The 25,565-nt window shown below is 43.4% G+C and overlaps 1 protein-coding gene across 1 annotated transcript in view; it reads right to left on the reverse strand.

The window, feature by feature from the left end:
• Positions 1-25,565, reverse strand: part of SNTG2 (syntrophin gamma 2) — a 294,588-nt gene that overhangs the window by 211,008 nt on the left and 58,015 nt on the right. Inside the window, exons 5-6 of the mRNA XM_019538149.1 lie at positions 16,529-16,572; positions 16,390-16,431 (exon numbers count right to left, since the gene is read on the reverse strand). Coding sequence (XP_019393694.1) covers positions 16,390-16,431; positions 16,529-16,572 — 86 coding nt within the window. The remainder of the gene's footprint in view (positions 1-16,389; positions 16,432-16,528; positions 16,573-25,565) is intronic.

Raw genomic sequence — 25,565 nt, forward strand, 5'->3', positions numbered from 1 at the left:
GCCAAGAATCGAGGGGGCTGGGGTGGGCATGTGGGCCCTGCAGGGGGGTGGTAGCCCCTGTGGGAGCCATTTGGGGGGTGGTAGCCCCTGTGGTGGGGGCTGTAATACCTGATGGCAGGCTTACCCCTGTGGTGGGGCTGAAGCCCCTGGTGAGGGGGCCATAATCCCTGATGGGGCCTGTAGTCCCTGTAGGGAGGATGTTACCCCCACTGGGAGGCTGTGGCCCCTGTCGGGGGGGGACTGTTACCCCTGGTATGGGGCTGTAGCCCCTGTGGGGGGCAGCAAAACATACAGGTATTTAGAATTAATTTTATGATGATAGAGACACTGGTAGGCATCCAAATTTCTTTAACTGTAGATATATCAATAAAACATGCCCAGCTGCTTACTGTCTCTCTCTCTAAACAAGTGGTCTTTTGTTTAATCATGGAGGAACATGGATTTGGGGGTATTTTAAAGAGTGACTTTGAGATTTTGTTTATCAGGGATTTTTCAGTTTTCCAATAGGGAATACCAGAATTCCTGCTAGGGAGGCCAGTGGCAGGAACCTGCCTGCTCAGAGCTGGCACCTTGGACCCAGTTGGAGGTGGCTGACCTTCTGGCCAATTGGTGCCAGGAGCACATGCTTTGACAGTTCAAAGGAGGCTATCATACTGGAAACATTTTCTGGGTGATAGCTGCCCAGATGGCCAGGCAGGGGCACACATGACAGTAGTGTCCCACAAAGGCAAACCCCTCAGCCACAGCCCACAGGCAACTGGCCCAGAGGGGCATATGCCTCTACTGCCTGTGCAGTCTCCATCCAGGTCTGGCAGCTGTGCAGCAGGTCACAGCCAGGCAGCAGCCTCCACTGCCAGACTGCTGCAGTGGGTAAAGGGTGCAGGGGACTCTCAGGTCTGCTTCAGCCATCCAGCTGGCACAAGGGGTAGTGTCCCCAGGTACCAATCAGCTGGGTCCCAGAAGCTCCTGAGAGTGAGCAGCCCTAAGCTACGTGCCAGGGTAGCTTTTTATACTGCTGGGGACAGCACAGGTGCTGGCCCTAGGATCTAGCACCTCCTGGCTGCAGATCTGGGAGGAGCCAGGCAGGGTTATTTTGCCCCAAGTGGCACAATTTGCTCCACAACAAAGTGTATGTCTGAGCACGTGCACTGAGGCAAAACGCCCCAGCTCAAATTTGCACAGCTTCTATTTGAGCTGCTGCAAGTGCACGTGCTTGCATATAGGCCTAAAATTAGCAACAAAAAACCAGCACAAACTCTAAACTGTCAGTTTTACTTTGTATAGGAAAAAGATGCATCTCTGCATCATTACATTATGAAAAATAAATATTCAGTTCTTGTTTTTATGAAATGTAAGTGGGGGTAGACAGTAGTCGGTGATATGTAAAGTAGGTTGTCCCTATCTTTCATTTTTCCCTCCAACACCTCAGTTTGTCTAAATTGTGCTGCTGGACTAGTATTGGGGGCATAACTAGGTTTAAAAAAATATAGAGGGGTTTTAAAAGGTTTTTAAAATAATAAAATGTTGTAAATTTAAACTGTACTAACAGAACTCTGTTTACTGATAACAAAAACAAAGGGTGTTTCTATTATTGGTATGCTAATGATTATAATAATTATGATAAGAACTCTGTTATAATAAACCTATGCCCAGACCTAGGCATTCCTTAGAACAAGACATAGATTTTACAATTAAAGATGAAAGCACACAGACAGATAAGCAGACAATGACATTTTCTCAAATTTCTCCTTTTTAGAAATTCCTTTGGTTTGGGTCCTACCTGTCTGCAATCCAGAATCACAAACACTGAGAGGCTATTACCTGAGTACAATTCAGTCTAATGAAATTTGTAGTTCTTATGGGCATATGATGTCAACTTCATATTTAGACAGAACATGTTCTTTTGGGAATACCTAAATCAGTACTTGTGGTCTTGTTTGTTCTTTGAAGTAGTAAGAGGAAAATGCATCCCTTCATTTATGGAAAACTTTAAATCCTTGGCTAATGAGGAAAAATGATTTGGCTTCTAAGAACTGGGAGCCTGTCCCATACTCTCTAGATACATTTGTGTTATTTGTACAAAGAATAAGGGCTGTTTCTTTTTATCTACTTTTGTAGCATTATATTCTATGTTCTGTTGAAATTTTTTGCAAACTGGCAGAATGGATAATCTTGTATTATGGATTTAGCAAAAACAATAATAATATTTTTATGAATAATTTATAATATAATATATACATGTTATTGCTCATTTTATTGTATTGCTTTAGCAAAAGATAAAAATAAACTACTACTACTACTAAAGAGATTTATGAGAGAATAAAACAGGATTTTCTAATCATGAAAGAAAAATCTGTATTTATGCACTAACTTTAGAATACTGCTCATCAGAAGAACTGTTTTCTGTTTGTAATATACATAGTGATGATCCGATTAGGGATTGTGGAAACAGACTAATCCTTTCCCCACACAATTGAAGCTATATTATTCCATGTATCCGCATTTCTGAATCCTCAACAACCTTATATGTCTAAAGATAAGCTTATATTCAAGAGCATTCAGTTATTTTCAATGCTTCGCTGTCTCTTCAATTGTCTACTGTAATAGTATCATTTTTATCAAACTTTATTTCCATGCTCTCAGTTTTTTCTCTCAACATTATTGAGTGGAAGCTTTCAAACTTATCTTCAACAATTATAAACTCACTTGGTATACATCCAGTCTCTTAGCAATAGCTATGGCGTTATGGAAGCTGCCATATTTTCGAAAGTCAGAGCGACTTCTTCTTAGTGCACTGTTGTCTTTTGAAGATGAAGACGAAAGCATGCAGCAGGGAGGGGGGAAAGAAAAAATGGGAAAGAGACAGGGAGGGAGAAGAGAGGGGAAAAAAGGAGAAAAGAAAGAGGGGAAAGAGAAAGGAGGGAGGTAGAGGCTAGGTCTCATGAGTACATAGGTGACCTAGAAGGCTGATCTTTGCCTTGAACAATATGCTGCATCAGGGACAGGAAAGTGATGAGGACTGGGTATGAGAGGTTTTTTGTTTTCCTGGCTACTTGTTTTCTTTTTATTATGAAATTAAAAATGAACTGTCCAATATCCAGAATGCACCAAATTTAAACTGAATTTCCCAGTACAGTTTCAGGACTAAATTTGTTGTAGATTGTTTACTGTATTTAATTAACTAGTAAATCAATGTCAGTCATAGACCATATAAAGGCACAATATTATAGAATATTGGTAGAAATTACCACGGGAATTCCAGAAGCACATGCCTGAACTGGCCTTCTATTTCCTAAGCTTCTGATTCAGGACAACACTTATGTATGTATTTTAGTCCCATTTCCTTCAATGAGACAAGCATTTGTTTAAATGCTGATCGGAGTAGGACCAGTTTCCTAAATAAAGACTAAGAGAAAAGTCCACGGAAGGCAGGCCTGGTTCCAAATGAAGACACTTTGTGCTTGTAGGACAGCTCAAATCCTAAGGAATCCTTCTGCCTATTTCATGTTTGTTTTGTTTCGTTTTTTTATCTGACTGCTGGATGCTTGTGACCAATTTCAGAGAATGGCAGGAAGAAAGAAGAAAAGATGTAGACAAAGACAGGTGATGACACTGGAATAATGGGAGAATTAAAGCACAGAGCAAGAGCAGGCAGCCTGGGATAGCAGAACCAACAACATGGGGCTGTCTACACAAGATTTTTCCTGTGCAGTAAACTAATTAGCTACCCAGTAAACTTCTCAGCATCTACACATGAAACTCTATGAGGCTGGAGTAAGCTAATTTATAGCAGGACAGTACTTATAAATACAAGTACTATCCTGCTGCAGAGTAAAAATCTCCACCGCAGCATATGTGTAGGTGCTGCCTGGGGCACAACGGGTGCCTCAGCGCAGGCAGGACCCGACTGCCAACTAGCCTTGTACTGAAGTTCCCTTGCTCTAGCCAGTCACTCCACGGCACGCTGAGCCAGGGGGAGCAGCCCTGGGCTCAGAGGCTGACCCGGACTCCACGTACTGCACCTGAATGAACTGCAGAGATTATTGCTCTGGAATTAACTGCTCCTTGGTGCACTTTCAAATGGCATGCCCAGGAGCAATTAACTCAAGAGCAATAAGCTCCAGATTATTCAGGCATTGTAATTGCACCCCACAGGTCATCAGGGGGCAAGGAACTAATGGGTTACTGGAGGTCCCAAAGGACTTAACAGCAACTTGAGGGATACAGGAATCAGGAATCAGTATTGAGGTGAAGAAAGACAATATTTGTTATAAGAATTATAGACTAGGAAGCTGTAGATCTTCCAGAAGAGTTAGGAGCTTCTAAGCTCCACTCTTCAAAGTAGGACGGTCCTGTTGTAAGAGCCTGCAGGTCGATGTGTGAGGCTGAGTCCTCAGGTAGAATCTCTAGAGGTCTAGTTGTGTGTTGTGTGGTTCCCTTGGAAGTCTAGTGTTCCAGACAAATCCCTATTTTTCTTACTTTTCATGGCCATGTGTTAAAGATATGAAATTTCCTTTCCAATACACCACAAGTCAAACTAAGCACTTGTCTCCGAACCACAAACCAGGATTGTCAAGGAGACTTTCAGATTTGATTTGCTAAACCAAATGGGACAACTGACAACTGATACCCAGGAATAACCCAAACTGCTTAATGGGTACTATGCATGGGTTTTTCACTATCTTAGCATGATGCAGGATGGTCAGGGTGAAGGCAAATTTATACCCAGCCCTGGTGTAGACCTTGTAAAGGAACACCCTGAGAGGCTGAACACCTTTTAGTCAGCTGGTCTTGACAGATTAAGCCCCAGAGTACTTAAGGAGTTGGCAGGCATCATAGCCTAGCCACTGGCAAGGATATCTGAGAACTTGTGGCACTCAGGTGAAGTACCCAAAGATTTGAAGAAAGTCAATGTGGTGCCTATCTTCAAGAAGGGGAACTACAGGCCAATCAGCTAGACATCAATCAACTACAGGCCAATCAGCTAGACCTCAATCCCTGGAAAGATTCTAGAAAAAAAAGTGATCAAAGAGACCATACCAGACAAGCTGGCTGATGGCAACATCCTGAGGGACAACCAGCACAGGTTTGTTGTGAGTAGGTCTTGTCTGCCCAATCTCATCTCCTTCTATGACAAAAGTCAGATATGGACAAGGGAGAAGAGATTGAGGTCATATAACTGGACCTTAAAAAAGCCTTTGATTTGGTGTCCCATGATCTCCTCATGGAAAAAAATCGGCCAACTGCAGTCTCAGCTAAATCACAGTCTGACGTCTGAGGAGTTGGCTCCGTGGTCGGGCCCAGAGAGTGGTAGTCAGTGGAAGTGAATCATCATGGCACTCTGCAACCAGTGGTATCCCCCAAGGCTCCATCCGTGGACCTGCTCTCTTTAACATCTTTGTTAATTATGTGGACACTGGTGTCAGAAGTGGACTGGCCAAGTTCACCGATGACACTAAACTTTGGGGTAGAACTTCCACACCTGAGGACAGGCTGGTGATCCAGGCTGACCTGGTTAGGCTTAGTAAGTGGGCAGATATAATCCTGATATCATTCAGTACAGAAAAATGCAAGGTACTCCACCTTGGGGGGGGGGGGGGGGATGGGGGATGAGCCTATAAACGTGCAGCACATTTATAGGCTCAATGGTGCTACGCTCGCTAGCACCATGGCCAAAAGGGACTTGGGGGGTCACGACTGACCACAAGATGAACATAAGCCACCAATGTGATGTTGCAGCTGGTAAAACAAACAAAGCTTTAGTTTGCATTCATAGATGCTTCTCAAGTAAATCTCAGAATGTCATCCTCCTGCTGTACTTGGCCTTGGTGACGCTGCAGCTGCAGTACTGCATCCAATTCTGGGCTCCACAATTCAAGAAGGATGTGGAGAAGCTTGACAGAGTCTAGGAGGAGAGCCACATGCATGATCAGAGGGCAAGAGAACAGGCCTTATGAAAAGAAGCTAAGAGCCATGGGACTCATCAGCCTGGAAAAGTGCAGGCCAGGGATGATGCGGTGGCTACTTAAGTATATAAGGAGTATGCATCAGGATCTGGGGGAACACTTGTTCATCAGAGCACCTCAAGGGATGATAAGGTCCAATGATCCCAAACTCCTCTGAGACCATTTTAGGCTGGACATAAGGAAAAACTTTGTTCTGGTCCAAGCCCCCAAGGCCTGGAAGTACTTACTCTGGACTCTTTCAAGAAATGTTTAGACACTTATCTTGCTGGGATCCTATGACCCCAGCTGACTTCCTGCCCCTGGGGTTGGGGGCTGGACTCAATGATCTTCTGAGGTCCCTTCCAGCCCTAATGTCTATGAAAAATTAATTATAAATGGATAGACAATCTAGCAGAGTTTTGAGGTAGCCCAGGTTCTTTCTCATTTGTTTCTGAAACCGAATTAGTAATTATTCTGACATGATAGGAATTAATAACAGAAGCACTGAGGAGCAGTATTCACAACCATGGTCCAGGTTTTGAAGGGTGGTTTAAGAAATATAGGAATAAGGGTTAAAGTAGTGGGACAGCATTGTATATTGATCAAATGGCAATTTATAATGAAAATAAATACCATAGCATATAGGCAAGACAGAATCTGTTTGTTTAACAATCATAGAAGGAACAGAGTTCTAGGAATAGGCCTTAGGCCCTTTATTTTTTTCCTAGACCAGGGGTGTATAGAACTTGGAAATAAAAAAGGTCTTTAAAAAGATGGGATAATTTAGTAACATCAGAAATTATATACTTGTCAGGTACTTTAACTTCCCATATATGGATTATATAACAAATGCTACCAATAAAGATAAAGGACAAATACTTTTGTCAATGAACTCTAAGTGATCTCATCCAAATGGTCATTAATCCAAAGAGAGGATCTACTTGTAATATAAGGAAGTAATTGATTGGTAGAAAAAGACATTTTTTCAGAAAATGAAGACATACTCAGGCAAAGAAATTAACTGAATTAGAAGTTGGCAAAGGAAATTTACAAACAAAACTAAATAGAGCAAAAAATGATTAAAAAAAACAGGAAAAGTTTTGCTAATCATATAAACAACAACAGGAAGATGGAGTGAAAGGTCAAGAATAATCTAAATATGGCCTAAGTACTTAAAGAATATTTTAGCTTAGTCCAATGAAGATAAAGATGTAAATAAGGATAACATCAGAACAAATATAGGGTAATAGATATTATCATAGAAATAACAGAGAAGTAGGGCTGGAAGGGACCTCCAGAGGTCATCTAGTTTAACACCAAGCCTAAGGCAGGAGCATCTTTGTCCAAACCATCCTATATAACCCATAATCTAAACTCTTCATAAAACTACCATCAACCCTAACACAACACAAGACAACACTCTAAATTGCCACAGGTAAAGCAGGGCAACCTCGGCAGCTAAATTCCTGCTTCTATAAAAGGTTTTTAATATACGTTCAAGAGATTGTGGGCAGAGGGCCAGACCCTCTGCTACAGAGAAGGACAAAACACTTCACAGGGGGTGCATCTACATAAGATGTTACCTGGCTTGTTGCTGCCATGGCAACATAGAATTGGCAGGCATGAGCCATGACACCAATGCTACTGTGCAGTAGCAACAAACTACTGTGCAGTAGGGTCAGAAATGACCCATGCACCACTGGGACTGCACAGTAACAGTGGTTACTGCACAGTCATTGAGTACTTGCTAAAGGAATCCTCATTTAGTACTTACCTTAGCAACTACTAAATGACGGTGAGGTAACGACTGCTCTGTCGAGGGCATATGTAGACTGTACCAATCTGACCGAGGGGTAAAATTCCTTCCTGACCCCAAATATGGCAATCAGTCTGACTGAGTGGAGGGGCAAGACCCTCTAGCCAGAAACCTCTGACTTTGGTCCCAGCAGGAGCCCTAGCAAGCCCCAGTCAAAATCCCCAGCCTTGGTTGCCGCCAAGGCCCAATGCCTCACAGGAAGGCTTAAAAAAACCCTGATACATGTAGCAGAAAGGAGGGAGAGGGCAACCAGCAAAGCCTAGGAGCATGAGAAATACACCTAGCTCCTACCTACACCTATATCATCTCTGACTAGTGGCTGCTCAATGTCTTCTTGAATGCTTGTAGTGATTGAATACCACAATTTCCCCAGGCAGTCTGCCTCACTATTCTAACAGTGAAGAAGTTTTTTCTGGATATTCAACCTAAACCCAAGAAACATTTAGCTGATTCACTGTAACAAAAATCAGAGGCCTGGATAATCTCAAAATACTGAAAGAATTCTCATATTAAACAACTCCTAAAACATGGATCATTTGGGGATAGTGCACTATGACTGGAAAAGAGTAATATACTACTTATATTAAAAATAAAAAGGAAAGGAGTATCTCAAACAAGCACAAGCCTGTTGGTTTAACTTCAGTATTACAGATGTCACAAAGATAGTGAAGGAAAGAACAATCAAAGATGTGGAGGTGAACATAAAATGGGACAAAATACAACCTGGTTTTATCCAAGTAATTTTGTTTAGGACTGGTCTAATCCCCTATCATAGAAGGATAACTAACTAATCTTCAGGCTACCGGTAGCAAACCAGGAAGGATTCCTCCACTGTCCTCCATAAATAAATGGATTATTTGGCTTTTCTCCCTTTCCCTTGCCAGGATATTTGCCACAGGCAGAGACTGGGTCTCACTGCTGTCCCTAATGTATAGTCATTTTCCTATAAAAATAACCTATTAAATTAATTAGTTATGTAATTAATAGTGAACTAACCTAAATTAACCTTGCCTATTCCCTGACATTACAGTGGAAGGGTCATGGCCATTCCCTTCTCTCCTCTGCTCTCTCTCTGTGGCCCACTTTAGGGGTTTTTCCTCACTGTGGTTGAAAGAGCTCAGGTTGGATAATCTCACCGACTCTTTGGAAAAATGATGGTTCACAAATACAGGGGACTGGACCTGATGGCATAGCAGGTCCTCTTCAACCCTATATTCCTAATAAGAACAACACTTTAATTCCCTTGGAACTAGAGATGCTTCTCTGCATTTGGAAAGATAGGGAAAGAATCCCTGATATTTTAGGCAAATGGCAGATGGCTAATGACAGTTTATACAGTTGGACCCAGTCGTAACCCAGCTAATGAACCAGCTGACCACTGTCTGGGCCTCCTGATTGGCTGCTGGGGAGACCAGCATTCCCATTTAGTTCTACCTGTGGCAGCAGGTCACAGACCAGTATACAGAGGAGGTGCTTGGACCACCTCTGGGAGGAGTCTGTTCCAGACCCTGCACACACAGACTGTAAAGATTTTTCTTATGTCCAGTCTAAGTTAGCCTTCCAGGACTTTGTTGCTGTTAAACCTTGTTATCCATTGGGGATCCCTGGTGAACAACTGTTCTCCCAGATGCTGATGTACTTATATACTTGTTGGCTGCCAATAAGTCCCCCCTGAGCCTTCTCTTCTCCAGGCTGAAGAGTCCCATGTTCCTCAGCCCCTCCTCATAAGGCTTGCCCTCTTGGCCTTTGATCACATGGGTGGCTCTCCTTTTGGACTCTCTCTGTATTCTTTGGGTTTGACCCCAGAGCCAGTTCCCCAGCCATTGGACCGGGAGATGGTCAAGGCCGCAGCTCCCCAGCTTCATGATGAGGACATTATGGGAGACTAAAAATCAAATCTCTTTCTTGAAATCTAGTTATGTGACATCAACCTTGTCGCTCTTGTCCAGGCAATGCATTAGCTGGTCATAGGAGACAAGGCTGGTCAGAAAAGATCTTTTCTTCAAGATCTTTCCAGAGATGGATGTCAGACTAATTGGCCTGTAATTCCCTGGATCTTCCTTCCTTCCTTTCTTGAAGATTGGAAACACAAAGACTGGGAAGATGCATTTCCTTAGGGAGAAATGGCATAAAGGCCTGAAAGGTGGCAATTGCTACCAGGATAGTGGTGATTCTCCCAGTAGAAATCTAACACCTGTATGTGGTCTCAGACTGATCTATGGAATATACAAGGAAAAACCCATCAACTTTGAGAGACTCCAGGCATTACAGGAATTGACTCCCCACACTCCTAAATGAGTGTTACTTAGTACTTCCTTACCCAGTATGTACATACATACTTACTTAGTATGTACTTACCCAGATTTGGTCCAGTAGCTTCGCTACACACAATATAAGGCTAAGTATCCTTATCCAATAATTATCTGGAATTATTAGACAATATAGGGTGTGATGATATTTTTTGCAAGTTAACCCAGTAAATGTTTTTCTTATCAATTTTCTAGTCTCTGATGTGTAATATTCAGGGATAGTAGAAAAGTGTTTTCATATTTATCATTATGACATCTAAGCTCTGACAAGTACATGGTAAGAATTATACAAAAACTGTGCTTTGTAGTTAAAAACAAAAATTAACTCAGTGTTTTATAGTTTTCCCATAAGTAAAACCATGAAGTATCTCTGCAAAAAGTTCACCATTTCAATCAAGAAAAGATAAGATTTTTTTTCCCCCCCAATGAGAAGTTTCCAATTTAACTATGATAAGACAGACTCTTGCCATCTCAGTGTTACAAAACAATACCAAAAAAAAATTCTTTAAATATGAGTAAACCAAAGGCCCAATCAAATTCTTGACCAGTACAATACTAAGTAATCTTTATAATCTATTCATAAAAAAACTACATCTGCTTTTTACACAATTCCTCGGAACACAAGATGGAGTGGCTTTGCCCTTTTCTTGAATACTTTTCAATAATATTATCAGAATGAGTGTTTCAAATAAAATTAAGTGCATTGTTCTCCGTGCTATCACTTTATTCTGTATTCTTAAAATTCTTCAAAATCTGAAAAGAAAAACCATATAGATGCTGAGTTTCTCAAAAATGTACCAATAGGCTTCAACAGAAAAAGGGACATACATACATCTTTCACCATTTAAGCTTTAATTCTCATCTATCCAGTTGAAAGCAATCTCTGGTTTCTCTTGAGAAACTTTACTAAACTCAAAAGCTAGGGACAGAAGTTACACATAAACTGGTTTAAATGGTCAGAAATTGGTTTAAACCTCTAACAGAACATAAGTTCTATGAACATAAAACAGTTTCAACATGGCTGAAATAAACCTGGTTGAATATAGTATCAGACTTAAATGACTGAGCTTAAACAGGTTTATGCAGCTTCTGTCCCAGACCCCTTCCTGGTTTAACTCAAACCAGAGACCCCCAGCATCCCACCATGCTCTGCAGCCCTGGGCTTGGCTGTCCTCTCTGCTCTAGCAGAGCAGGGCTGGTCCACCCCTCTGCTCCCTAGCTGGAGCAGATGCAGGCAGGGGCAGGGGCATGGCCAGATGCCAGCCTCCCCAAGGTGAAGGGGGCAGGGAAGAGGTTTATTCCCCCCTCCCTCCCCTGTCCCACCAGCATAGACCCCAGTGGAGTCTGTCAGGAAGGGGCACAGCAGCCAGGCATTTCTCCACTCACTGATCCAGTGGTGAGAGGGTGGCCAGCCCTGGCAGTAACCTCAAGTTAACAGTCCAGGGTGGGGGTTTAATTCCTGTGTGCCTGCCCCACTGGCTCAGACCCAGGCTGGGGTTCACTTAGCACTCCCTCCTTGACACTGCAGCAGCAGGGCTAGGACCGTGGCCAGACAACAGCCAGCATGCCCCCTGAAGCAGAGGGGACAGGAAGGGGGTTTATTCCCACTTCCGCGTCCTCAGGACCACAGCCGGAGACTACTAACCCTGACCACCTCTGCCACCATCAATTACTCCCTATGTGGGGTGAGCAGCAGAATAAGCTCTTTCCCTGTCCCCTTCACTAGGTGCATGGGGGGGGGGGAAATAACTCCCCTCCCTGCCCCTCAACTAAGGGGGCCATGGCAGCAGGCCTCTGGCCATGCTCACACCCTTGCTGCTGAAGTGGTGAGGGGACAGGGACCATGATGGGGGAAGCAGTCCCTCTCATGGTTTCCTGAGGAGTGCAAACCTCTTCCCGGTGGGGCTGGCGGGGGAGGAGGCTGTGTTGTGGGGCAAGCAGAGCTGCCACAGACTGCACAGAGTGAGTGCGGGCACTAGGGAGGGCTTGGGCGGCTATGGCCACCACTCCAAGCCCAGGTGCCACTGCTCACCCTGCACAGTCTGCAGCATCTCTGCCTCCCAGCTCCTGGTCACAGCACACATCCCGCTCCCTCCCCCCCCCCACACACACACCAGGAAGAGGCTTATGCTTCTGGGAAACCAAAAGAAGGGCTGGTGGTCCCATCAGAGCTGCTACCCCATTGCTGCTCTAGTGGCAGAGGCTAGCTGGCATGACTTGCTTAGGCAAGGGGCAGGAAATGGGATTAATTCCCCCCTCCCTCCAGCATCTGGTGAAGGAGACATGAAAGGAGCTTATCCTAATGCTCACCCTGTCCAGGGAGCAATCAGCAGTGGTCAGGGCTGGCAGACCCTGGCTGCAGTCTCCCAGGGACAGAGGGAGTGGAGGGAAGAATAAACCCCCCTCCTTCCCCTTTTGCCTCAAGAGGCCATGCTGGCCAATGTCTGGCTGCACCCCACCCCACTGCAGTAGTGAAGGGGGAACACGAGGTAGACCTGGCTCAGGCCTGTTGGTGGGACAGGGAAGGGGGAATTAAACCTTCTTCCTGGTCAGTTCACTTGAGGCTACTGCTGGGGCTTGCCATGCCTCCCCCCCCAACACAGCTTCCCTGCAGCCAACGGCTACTCTAGTGTACCCCAGTGCCTTGTCTGAACCACTGCAGGCATGTACCTGCATTTCCTGAATGTCTGTTCACTTGCAAATTGGTTCAGTCCAGGCAGGTTAGAATAACCTGCAAAGATTGAATCAATTCAGGATCTGGTTTTCTGAAAGTCTGTCCCTAGCCAAAAGAAACAATCCTTTATTTCTTCAGATAGCTCTTACCTACATTTGCTAACTATAGATAAAGCGCTTCTTGCATATCTCCAGTGCTCGATTTATAGTTAGAAGTGAAATTCTGTTTATTTGCACTACAAATACCAGAAACCCCCAGGGGTTAAGGGGGGCCAAAGGAAAAAGGAATAAGAAGCTTGAGGCTGGAGTAAGGGGAAGAGAGCATCCTGCGTGTGGAACCTGGTCAGCCCAACACAGAGGAGTGCACAGTGGCTTGAGCTGGAGATCTCACTGGCTTGGTCAGCCAGGACTGTGGACTGAAGAAGCTGGACTCAGACTTAGGGACAGCTGCAGGCTGCTGTTTCAGTGCTCTAGGGATTAAAGGATTGCCTGGGGATGCCTCCAGAGGTGTGGGGGGAAAATTAAGGTGCTGAGTATATGTTATCATAATGTTGATGTCTTTTTACCTGTTTCCTCCTTTTGGCCTGTTGGCTTGTGACCCAAACCCCTATGATTTTCTACATAAAAGTTGGATTCCCGCCCCCGCTTTACTTTTTGTGCCAGTTTCTGGGGTTGGCACAATTACTTTTATAACCACTGCTCCTGGGCTGTGAGGGGTTAAGCAGAGAGGGATGGGGCCACTCTAAACTCAGAAAACCCAGACTCAGGGAGCTGAATTGAGCTACCCACCCCACCAAGCTGCTTGAAGGGCTAGCACAAAGGGAAGTAGAAGAGCAGAGCTGCAACATGAGGGCAATTTTGCCCACAGCCAGCACAGTTAGAGCATGGGAGAGAGGCCTTGCTCCCTGCTATACTCCCAGAACCACTGAAAGAGGCCCCAGGGAGATTGTGGAGGAGCCTGATCTGAAAGCAGCTGCAGAAGGATCGACTTCCCCACACAGGAGACCCCAGTAGAGAGAGGAATCGATTGGTGCTACAGAGTCAGCACATGTACATGTGTACCTGACTGCACAGTTAATGTGCAATTTTTTGTATTTGCTAAAGTACTAAATGACTGTGCATTAACAGTTGGTACTGCACAGTCCCAGCACTGCACGGGTCATTTCTGACCCTTCTGCAGAGTAGCAAAAATCTACTTTGATCCTGTACTTCTGGTTTTCTTGTTCACAGTTGTGCCCGCCAGTGCTACTCCACTGTAATGATGAAATACATTGCCATAGCTTGTCACTACAGTGGCATAACATCTTGTGTAGATTTGCCTAGTGATTCATACTTAAAAGGCTGCAGAAGGTAGTAAAGTCAGAGTGATTGTGAAGTGGTGAAAGCCCTCGTGCCATCTGGAAGAGGTTGGGTGGTGCACAAGGTGGAGATTCTCATCCCACAGGGTCCTTGTGAGACTGTTGGCGTTGGGGTTTTAGTTGCACCTTTGAAAGGGGTAATTTTGTCATCAGATTTCCATGCAGGGTTCCATGGGTTATCTTAATGCCTATGGCTTTAAATAAATCCAACTTGTTTGTACCCTCTTGTTAAACCTTGGTACTATTGGGGACACTGAACCACCTCTGCTACACCCCATTGCAGGAGGGTTACACTTTTTATAATCTTCCCATTCCTGTCCCAGCTCTAATACATTATTCTTTATCGCCAAAAGCCAAGCTAAATAGTTGGGTACAGACTAAGGCTGATTAATGTTTGTTAAACACAAAATTCATTGTTTACTATTACCAATATTTATACTTTGGTAACCCCTATGAGCTCTCTTTCCAAATCAGGGTTCATTTCGTTAGGTGCTGTACACACATCTCTTCACTGAGAGCTTGCCATTTATAGAAGGCCGCATTATGTCTAAACATAATATCAATTCATACCTTAACTTCAGAGCAGTATTCCCAGTTTCTCAACAGGATACTATATCTTTGGCTCTACATCTCAAAAGTCTAATTATTCAAACATATTCTCTATTTCTATATACAGTCAAGGCTTAGTCCTGCAAACTGTTAGATCCATTCTCATACTATCAGAGTGAAGTCTCTATCTCTGTAGGACCCATCTTTTAAATATAGGTACCTAAACTGCCAATAAAGATGGTTCATCAAACCTCCATGCCTGAATCTGCACTACTGAAGGAAACAGGATGACTTGTAATGCCTTGTATTAATGTAGTACCCAAGTCATGAACCAAGGCTCTAGTGTGTTAGAAATTGTACACAAGCATGCACTGCGTTCCGATTATATAAAACAGGCAGTGCAACATATTTCAGATCCTGGATACAATGTAACACTATAGGTAGAAAATCTCTCTCAGATATCTTTCAATGTTTTCAATATATTCAGATTACAATGTGATTGCACATGAAAATAATCTTTTCAAGTATACCACAGAGGATTAAGAAATGCATACTGCTCCTATTTGCAACATCGACTCTCAAACAATGAACTTGTTTAACCTCATGTAGGCATGTGAATTTCTATGAAGTTTTCACAGCTCATAGCCTCATGAACAGTTTATGTGGATGCAACTTTTCATGTACTCGAAATATTATATCAGGAACAGGGATTGTGATGAAACACTTATTTCATGGGACTATAAGCAGTTTTTATGTAATGCAAACTTTGTAGTGGCGTACTGTTTAATCCTTAAGGCAAGTGACAAAACACTTGATAAAAAAATTGTAGGTTTGAGATGACCACATAGAGTCACATGTACATGACATGACATTATGTTTTATGTACTAGTTTATGGTCTGAAATTCATATTGAACTACAGTTTAAGCCAAAAACTGAGGAAACTATAGCAAATGAGGACAGAAATTAAAGTTTGGGGCAGTACATTAGTGCAGCAAATGCATCCATCCTAACATGCAAAACAGTCACAATGAAAAATATACAAAGCAGGGGCTGCATATCCTTGCTGTTGCTGCTCATCCTTTCTTTTTCCCCTGCTGCTGAATTCAGGGAGTAGTGGAAGAACAAACAACAGAAGGGCCTGGAGCTGCTTGAAATCAACCTTGGAGCTACCAGCAGAAACTCCATTAACATGCCAGTGAGCTCTGAGAGAGCTCAAAGGGAGGTGTGACCATGCTGCACATTTCACCTGGATCCACCCTCCCCAGTCAGGAGACTCAACATTCAAATGCAGACAAGCATCTAGATAAAGAGAGACTTTGATACAGTATAACTGGAAGACTTCTGAAACTGCCAAACAGATTGATCAAGCCATGTTAGTCTGAGTTTGTAATAGTTGTTATCTTAATCTCATTAATCTAGGTAGGATATTATAAAAAGCAGGAGTGTGGCACCTCACAAAATGTGGTCAGCAGGAATATCCGGGTGAGAGAACAGGAACCGGACAGCCACAAGACCCTTGCAAAGGGAATAGTAAAAACGGTTATCTCTTTACCACAAACTGTTGTATATGAGTTTCGGTGTGTAATAAAGAGTTGTTTCTACATTGCAAGGCTCAAAATACTACGATATTGACTAGCTTTGCTACTGCTAAACTGTACCCAGTGGTGATTTGATACACTGAAATCCAGACAGAGTTAAAACAACAAAAACTTTTAAATATGAAAGATATATAACTTACCACTTCTTCATGGGTAGCATTTTCTACATTTATGCCATTAACCTGAAAGTGAACGTAGAACGGAATAATTCAATAAAATTAATAGTAAAAATGTGCATGAAACAAATCTGTGTATGAAATAAATAAACCATATACTGACCTGTATTATTGCATCTCCTATAAATAACATTCCTGTTTGGTCAGCTGCAGGGTTACAAAAGCAGAACATGTTAATTGAAAGATTTAAAATAATGACATATTCCACTTCAGCAATTGTTTTAGCATACTGTTTGTAACAGTCATTTGAAATTGCTTCTTTTGTGAAAATGCCAGCAGCATAGCAATCAGTAATCATCCAGTAATGCTAACTAGATTGGTACCAATTTTAAGCAAATTAAGAAAGTTACTTTCCAGGCACAAAGGACTTATTAAATATAGAACACAAATGCCATTTCTCACTAATGAAGGATTTCATTAAATTATCTGGAAAGTGTGATTCAGATTTTTCATTAGTATTGCTCAGACAGTAAAATAGGAATCCTAGAAGATAGATAACAACTCTTGCCCCCCTGAAAAGAAATTTACAGGGACTGCTATAATTAGAGAGGTTGTGTTTAGAATTGAATAGAATTATTTAACATGAAGTTTGAGTTTGCTGTACTCAGGAAACGAAAACAATATATATTTCAATCAGAAACATACATATTTTCATACAGCTCACCTCCATACAAATAAAACTATTAACTATACATGTAACATATGCATGCAATGCCAACAGTTACTTTCGTTGTCATACATCTCATGCAAATAGGTGTTCAGTGGGATTTTATCACCTCACACAAAATGACAGATTATTCACTTACTTGAAACCCCAGTAAAAATGGTTAAGGCCCTGATCCTAAAACATGTCTTTAATTTAAACACATACATAGATGTTTGCAGAATGAGGACCTAAGTTTTTCAAGAGTTTAAAAAAATGCAGAGATGACTTAACATTTTGAGAGTGTGAGCTGGATGGAAGGGCTTAACAACATGGTATTATCACTGAAAACATGGAAAATAAGGCTTTAGTTCAAACAAAGTTCAGTTTATGAAGTTGTGAGAGTCAGATTCATCCCTGATATAACTCCAACTACTGTTGGATAAAGTAGGTATTTTATTTATTAAACTTACTTGACTTTCATATTAGTATTTGGGCAATTTTCCACATGTATGTTAGTCATCTTTAAATGGCATACTGTAGATGGGAGTGACCAAGCTGCTGCATGCATGGCACAAGTGCCATGGGCAACTGCTGTGTGTGGCACACAAGTTCCAGCTACACAGTAAACTGAGACGCGGAAATGGAGGAAGGGGGACTCAAGCCATCAGGTGTGCAGGGTGGGGTGGGGCGGGGAAGCGGGGTGCTGCTGCCACAGAAGGTGTCAGGTATGACAACCAGCCCCAGGCTAACCCTCCCCTGACCATAAGAACACAAGAATTGTTATTTACTGGGTCTAACCATAGGTCCATCTTGCCCAGTGTCCTGTGTCACACAGGAAGACAGAGTGGATGCTGAAAGGGAGAATGAATTGGGTATGCCTAGGGTTTTTTACCCCACTGTTCCTCTCTCACTTGCAGACTCCAGCATTTAAGGTCTTGGAAATTCTAATTCAGAGGCTGTATCCCAAACTCCCGTGCTCACGAGGTACTGATGCCCCCTTCCTCCAAAAATTTGTCCAATCCTCTTTTGAATCTGGCTAAACTGTCAGCTTCCACAGCATTTGATGGCAATGAGTTCCACACAGTAATTACACGATGGGTGAAAAAGAACTTGCTTTAGTTAGTTTTAAACTTACTGCCTACTAGGTTCATTTTGTGACCCCTAGTTCTTGTATCGTGAGAGAGTAAATAATAAATCCCTATTTACTTTCCCTTCATCATTTAGTATTTTGCAAACCCTGCTCAAGCATCTCTTTTCTAAACTGAGTAGGCCTATCCTCTTTAGTCTTTCCTCATATGGAAGCCCCATCCATACTACTCATCATCCTTGTTGTCCTTCTCTGTACCTCCCCTAGTTCTATGCTATATGCTTCCTGAGGTGTGGGGAACAGAACTGGGCACAGTATTCAAGGTGTGGGCACACCACAGATTTATAAAGGGGCATAATGGTACTTTCTGTTTTGTTTGCAATTCTCTTCTTAATAATCTAATATTTGGTTTGCCTTTTTGATAGCTGCTGAGCACTGAGCCAATGTTTTAGTGAACTGTTCACAATGACTCCTAGATCTTTTTCCTGTGTGGTAACAGCTAGTGTAGAGCCCATCACGGTGTAGATATAGTTCGTGTTATTTTTCCCTGTGTGCATTACTTTATGTTTATCTACACTGATTTTTATCTGCTTCAGTTGCCCATTTGCTCAATTGTGCAAGATCATTTGGTAGCTTCTCACAGTCCAAATCCTTCTGTAGTTACTTACACCCTTTTTCAGATCATTTATGAATATGTTAAACAGCCCTGGTCCTAACCAAGATTCTTGGGGGACCCTGCTGTTTACTTCTTTCCGTCCTAAAAACTGATGATTTCTACTCACTCCTTGCTTTCTATCTTGGAGCCAGTTTCTAATTCACGAGCAGAGATTCTCTTCAATCCCATGACTACCTAATTTAGTTAAGAGCCTCTGATGGGGGACTGTCATGGCTCAGGGTCCTAGGGGTGGCCGTGATTTCCCCTAGCACCCCTTACCATGCCAAGTTTGCTTTAAAGCACCCTCGTTCTTGCCCACGTCTTGATCTTTTTTATATATATATATACACACACACACACATATACATATACATATACATATATATAAAGGGAGTAAAGGGAGGCTGCTTCTTATCTTTTTGGTCACGGTTCTCCTGGTACCCCGTGTCTTGCTAATATAATAGGGTTCCAGGCACCCCAGCCTTATGGGCTATGCATGGCTCCAGCTGCCCATGTACCACACCTCAAGCCTCTCTGATGTACCAGACATTGTTCAGTCTTAGCCGCAGCCCTTGTGTCTCTCTACGCCCTCTGGCGCTCTGGCTTTTCCGCAGCTTTGTCTCTCTCTGCACCCTCTGGCACTCGCCAATCACTGCCCCTTTGGCCAGGGCTTGGGCTTTCCAAAGCCCTGGGGCTCAGGTGGCTGTAGCCATGCCTGGTCCCAAACTCTCCTCCTCAGGGTCTCAAACCTCCTGCCAGGCTCAGGTGGCCTCAGCCTTACCTGGCCTCTCGTGCTGTCCCCTTTCTCTGGGGCTTCACATGCTCAGGTGGCTGCAGCCATGCCTGGCCCCAACTCTCTACCCCTTATCTGGGACTGGGGTCCATACCCCAAATGCTGCACCGTCTCTGGTGCCAGGGTCCCCACGCTACCATGGATCCCCTATAAGGCCTCCTCCAACTCCTAATAGCCTCACCCAAACCGCCAGTAAAACAATAAACAGAAGACTCAAGCCCCTTGGCTATAACATAAACCTAAGCCATCTGACTATAACAACATTCAAGCCACTCCAGGATTTCTCCAACTCTCACAAGTATCGCATTGTTCAGTCATTCAGGCATCTTCCTTTTCCTCACTCAGGCAGAAGTCCTACCCCCGTGGCTGCTGGCAGGGAGCTACCTTCTTTCTCTCAGCCTGGGAGTTATATAGCAACCAGGCCCTGCCCCTTCCGGTCAGCTGACTCCCACCGGTTACCCTGGCAACCCACAGCTGGGCTCCTTGCTTGCTACTCCACAAGTAGCAGGCTGCTCAGTACCTTGCTACACACCTCCACTCTTTATAGGAGCAGAGCACCACAGTGCTCTGTGACAGGGACCTTTTCAAAAGCTTATATTCCAAATATACTATGTCAACTGGATTCCCCCAATCTGCTGGTTTATTGGCACACTCAAAGAACTCTAGTAGATTGGTGAGGTATGATTCCTCCACAGCAAGTGTGTCCATCCATGTGCAGAACAATTCTTTTTCTTATTATTGTTTCTACCAGGTTTCAAGGAACAGAAGTTAGGCTTACTGGCCTTTTAAATTTCCAGTATGCATTTGCTGTGTCTTCAATATGGTGTTCTTAAGTAGTTAACATGTTGCTTGCAGGTTTCTCACCTCCTTAGCCCCACCTCCCTCACCCCCTTTAACTTCTGTATAACCAGCCTTCTTATTTGGGTGTAGTGTTCTGTTTCCATGGAAGCCAAACCGTATTGCATTGTGGCCACTGTTGTTAAATAGCTCAGTTATACTTACCTTTTGCACAAAATCCTGTGCATGACCTTTTCTTTGCCAAGCTCCACACTGCTTTGGCTAGATTGCTACCTGGACCTGTATTTAACATGGTTTTGATATTTTTACACTACATTTCTATATACCACAATAGAAATTCACAAGATCCAGTCCACAGGGCTCCTTGCAGGCCAGATCCAGATGGAAACATGCAACTCCAGCTCCTACCTAGAGACATGGTGATGGTGGCAGTGGCAGTGTAAGTGGCAGCAGCTCCACCTGTGACTTGGGGCATGTGATGATAGGTCCAGCACCTGCTACATTCCCCCATGTAGGAGCTGGAGATGCCACCACCATGCATCTCTTGCCACAGCCACATCTGCAACTCCAGCTCTAGTAAGCAGCTCACAGCTGGGGTGATAGGGCTGTGGCAGTGGCAGCAGGCAAAGTGCCTGAAGGGCAACTAGGGTTTTGTTAGCCCTCATTTTCCCTCCTTCTGATGATCACCAGGTCTGCCAGGCCCAAGGGCCCCAGATTCTGCAGCAAGCCACACCCCAACAATGTCTTCTAACTTCTGGTGGCCTGCCAGTAGCGCAGCAGACCAGACAGAGTAGCTCTGTGCACCAGATCATACCCATGGGCTGCATTTAACACCTCTGTACTATAGCATTCTCCAATACCCACTTTGTGGGCAAGGTACCCCTTGGTATAGGTATGATGTTCACGTGTATCTGGAATTCAATCTAAATCAAAGATTTCATTTTTTCTTATTTAAGTTCTGGAATTTAATATTTTGAGTCTGGTTCAAATCAACCACAGCTCAGGACTACCTTCCCGCAAAAGTATTCTCCTTGCTGGAACAGAGAGTCATATTCCTCCCCCCACCCCGCTGTCTCCCTGGATTGTTTATATACTTTACATTAGACAGTTAAAAACAAAACAAAAATATTAAACAGTTAAAAACAAAACAAAAATATTAATGTAAATAGGCAGAACCCAGAGCCCAGGGTACCCCCATTTCAAAGGAGTCCACAAGCACTGGGTTACAAAGCCACACTTCAAAAGTGGAGGCTGATTACAATCTGGCCCTTTAAGTCCTCATTACTGTGAAAAAAACTTAAATGTGAACTAAATCTTAGAAGGCTTTAGTAATGAGAAAGTAATCACTGCTGCCTTTTTTAAATGTTCCCTTTTAGAAATGGCTCAAAATGTGCATGTATTCATACTCATAGTGTTACCAGTAAATCATCTGCTATTTAAACCTTACTGTTGATTCTAATGTGCAGCACTATTTCTTTAAGCGATTATAGCAACTGTTATACTGTTGACTTATTTCAGGAGGTAAGCTGGAGAAACAGATGGTGTAAAGGCTAGAAGAGGAAATAAGGGTTGTTTCAGGGAATGAAGATTGTAGGGAAAAATCCCCAAAAGAGGGAACAATGGTAGAAAAGGGTATATAGAAGAGCAAAAAAGCAGAAATAGCAGGGGCCAGAAAAATCAGTATTAAAAAAAAAAATCTATAGAGTGACTGTTGATAAAACAAGGCAAGAAGCAATAATAAATAATGGTTTAGTTACTTACTATATAGAGAGAGTCTACATTTGTTAATTTTTGTACATTTCAGGAAATTCTAGTACTAAGTTTAGTATATGGTATAAAACATGTATTCTGGTCTATGGACCATAGTGAAAGTGGGAATGGCCCTTCACAGAGTAAGTCTGACTGCTCTGAAGCAGAATATAAAGGACATTGTGGTTAGATGCCAAAGCGATAACCAGGATGTTTTTGTTTGACATTTTATTGGCCTAATGCAAAGGTAAATGCACAATGGCTGAAGGCTGAAAGTCTGGCAAAATCAGTGTTTTTTCTTATAAAACAGTCGCATTATATATGTGTATATATATATATTTTTTTTTTTTTTCACGTCTACCTGCATATGTTGTATTATACAGACTCACACAATTAGAAGGAAAACTGTTTTTCAAGAACCTGATTTCATTCCTATTACAGTTATAAAAAAAACTCCATAATGTTGTGTTGGCTTCTCTGAGGTATACAGGGACAGATCCAGATAAGGACACTAGATACCTAAAGAGGACTTAGGAAGAAAGAGTAATCCAAAAATCTTTACACCAAAACCCACAAAACCCTCTGGATCCTAAATTAATTCAGCACCCAGATTCTGACTTGTAAAGATCCTTAGGTGTTTGTGCATAAACAAAAGCATCTGAACCTGAGCTGTTAGTTGACTGTTGATCCCTTGAGCTCTGCCCCAATCCAGAGCTGGGGAGAAGACGGCCTAAAACCAGGGCTGTCAAACTCATCTGGCCCCACAAGCAAAAGGAGTGGCCCAGAACTAGTCCATGGGGCTGATGAATGGCACAGGGCCAGATCAGGCCCATGGATCCTCTGTCCTTGTCCCTGAATGCAGCACCAGAAGCATTTGTTCCAGCCTGCCCATGATGTAGGAAGCACACGGTGCCAGTTCCAGCTGGTCCAGGGTAGACATTGTGTGCAACGCAGGTCCTGGGCCACCCAGAGCGGGCACTGGATCCAGCATGCAGGTGGGGAAGATCCATGGGCCATATCCATGGGTATGCAGTGTTATATACCAGATCTGGCAGACTGGCTGGATCCAGTGTATGCAGGGGAGGAGGGAGGATCTTGGACTGTTGGAGCTGGACAAATATTGCTCTATAGGCCAATTCCAGCCAGTGGGTTTAATGTTAACATCCCTGCCCTAAACTGTTTGTGTCCTCAGAGAAGCCCAAGTTATTCCTTGTGCTTAAAGCCTCCCAACTGACAATACTGAGTTCAACATAAGACAGCATCTAAAGCCATTTTTAGTAAAAACATGGCATTTTGTGGTGGTACCCATTCAAAAAGCATACTAGCCTAATTTATAAAAAACAGAAATAACCCTGAGACCATAGTCCTGGAACCCAGAAGTGTCCCCTTTCATTATAGCTTAATAATACATTAGAAAGTTTGAGAGAGAAAGTATTTATAAACACCTAGGGCACTTGTCCACGTAATCGGCATTTACCCACTAAAAATGTTCCTGGTTTAATTTTCCTTTCTTAGTTTATGATGACTAATTCAGTAATGTGGACATGATTTAACACATAATGGCTTATTATGCTATAACTAGTAAAATGCGCTTGATGGCACGTCAGAAAAATTTTACCCTCCTGTCCTTTCAGTACTACTTTACTGCCAGGTGGCGTTTTAGGACAAGATTTGATATTTTGGTTGGTTTATTTTCTTGGGTCATGCTGGGTTGTTTTTGGGGGGGGAATTATTGGTGGCTTTGCTTGAGAGCCACTGGTTTTTGGGAGATTTTTGAGTTCAATAAACAGTGCTGCCTGCCTTCCTTGCAAAGCTTCCAAGTTTTTTCTGGGAATTTGTTGCTTGTTGTACGGGGTGCTGCTGGTTGGGGCAGGAAATCTTTTCATGAAAAGATATGCAACAGCGAACCTGCCTGCCTCACCCTCACAAGTCTGGATTGGCATCGGGCTACAGGCCTCCCAAAGGGGCTGCCTCCCTACTGAAGCCAGGTCCCAAAGCAGTTCTGCCCCTTGCTTTTTCTGCATGCTTGTTGCACTGGGTACTGGGAGTGGGGTACACTTAGGGCTACACCAGGGTACACAAAGGGTCTGGCTGCTTGGTGTGGGGGTGGCCTGGGGTTGCTATTGAGGTTGATTAAGATTCCTTGGGTATCCCCGTGCCCAGGGCAGCTTGCCCCAAAATAGGGTTGGGGGTGGGGAGGCATGGTCAGCATACTCCAACTCCCTCTACCTCCACGATCACTACACAGTGGCCAGTACGAGCTAACACCCCCAGCCCCACACAGCTGGGGCATGATGTGGGTTGAACTGAAGAAAGAAACAGCCCAGGCTCAATGAGAGGAATTTTCTCATCACTTAGTCTATTTGCATGTCAATCTTATTTATTTTGGAAAGGCATTAGAGATGGAAATCCTTCTTAGCCCCCAAACCCCCACCACCACCACCACCATGACTCTGTGCCACTGGGGGACTCTCCCAGACATCTCTGACTACAGTCTTGCCTGGCCCAAAGTGCTGTTTGTTCATGCCAGACTGCCAACTCACAGGCCCCCATGCACATTATACTAAGTATCTAGGCTTGAATGAGGAACTGTTTTTTGGGCTGGGACACTGGCCTTATATGGGGCCTGTGCTGGCCCCAGCAGCCTTACCTGGGGTCCTGGGCACCTCCCAGGGCTGCATCCATGATGATTCTGCTGTGCAGAGTCTGGCCAGCTGCCACAGCCCAGCTCCACTTTTCAGTAGTGCATGCTGCCTCAGCATGTGCTGCACTGGGTTCTTTTTCCACGGATATCCTGGGGTCAAAAAAAACCCATGGGAAAAAAAAACCTGGGGCAGTGCACACTCAGGCAGCATGCCCTTTCAGCATGGAGAACATCAAACTCTGTGGTATGTGATGCTGCAAACATGTTTGTGGGACCACATAATGCACAATTGCATTTGTCTGGATGCGCTGATGGAGTAATGATAAGCAACAATAGATCATGTTTTAAAGTGATGCTTGGTGGTTGCTGCAGTAATTAGTGTTAGACTAGCTTTTATTCAACATCTTTGTTAGTTATCAAGAGTAAACAGTAATCACATTTATAGATGATACTACTTGGAAAGGAAATCTTCAGGATCACCCAAGGGGGTTTAACTGGGGAAAATGGTATGAAATTAAGCAAATTAAACTTTACTGCTGCTTACAGTCTATTAGTCTGAAAAAAATATCCCTTAAAGCAAGCAAGGCCCATCATTCTTCATTTAATAATTATTTTTGGCCAAACAATCTAAGATAAGATTTGCCCTATAATACTGGGTTTCAACCTGTGGTCTGCAGACCCCTGAGGGTCCAAGGACTATGTCTAAGGACTCCGTGAAAGATGCCTATGATCAAAAGTATGTGAATACCTGTACTTACAAAGGTGTCC

Source organism: Crocodylus porosus, unplaced genomic scaffold (assembly GCF_001723895.1).
Source record: "Crocodylus porosus isolate Cpor-Errol unplaced genomic scaffold, CroPor_comp1, whole genome shotgun sequence".
Lineage (NCBI taxonomy): Eukaryota > Metazoa > Chordata > Crocodylia > Crocodylidae > Crocodylus > Crocodylus porosus.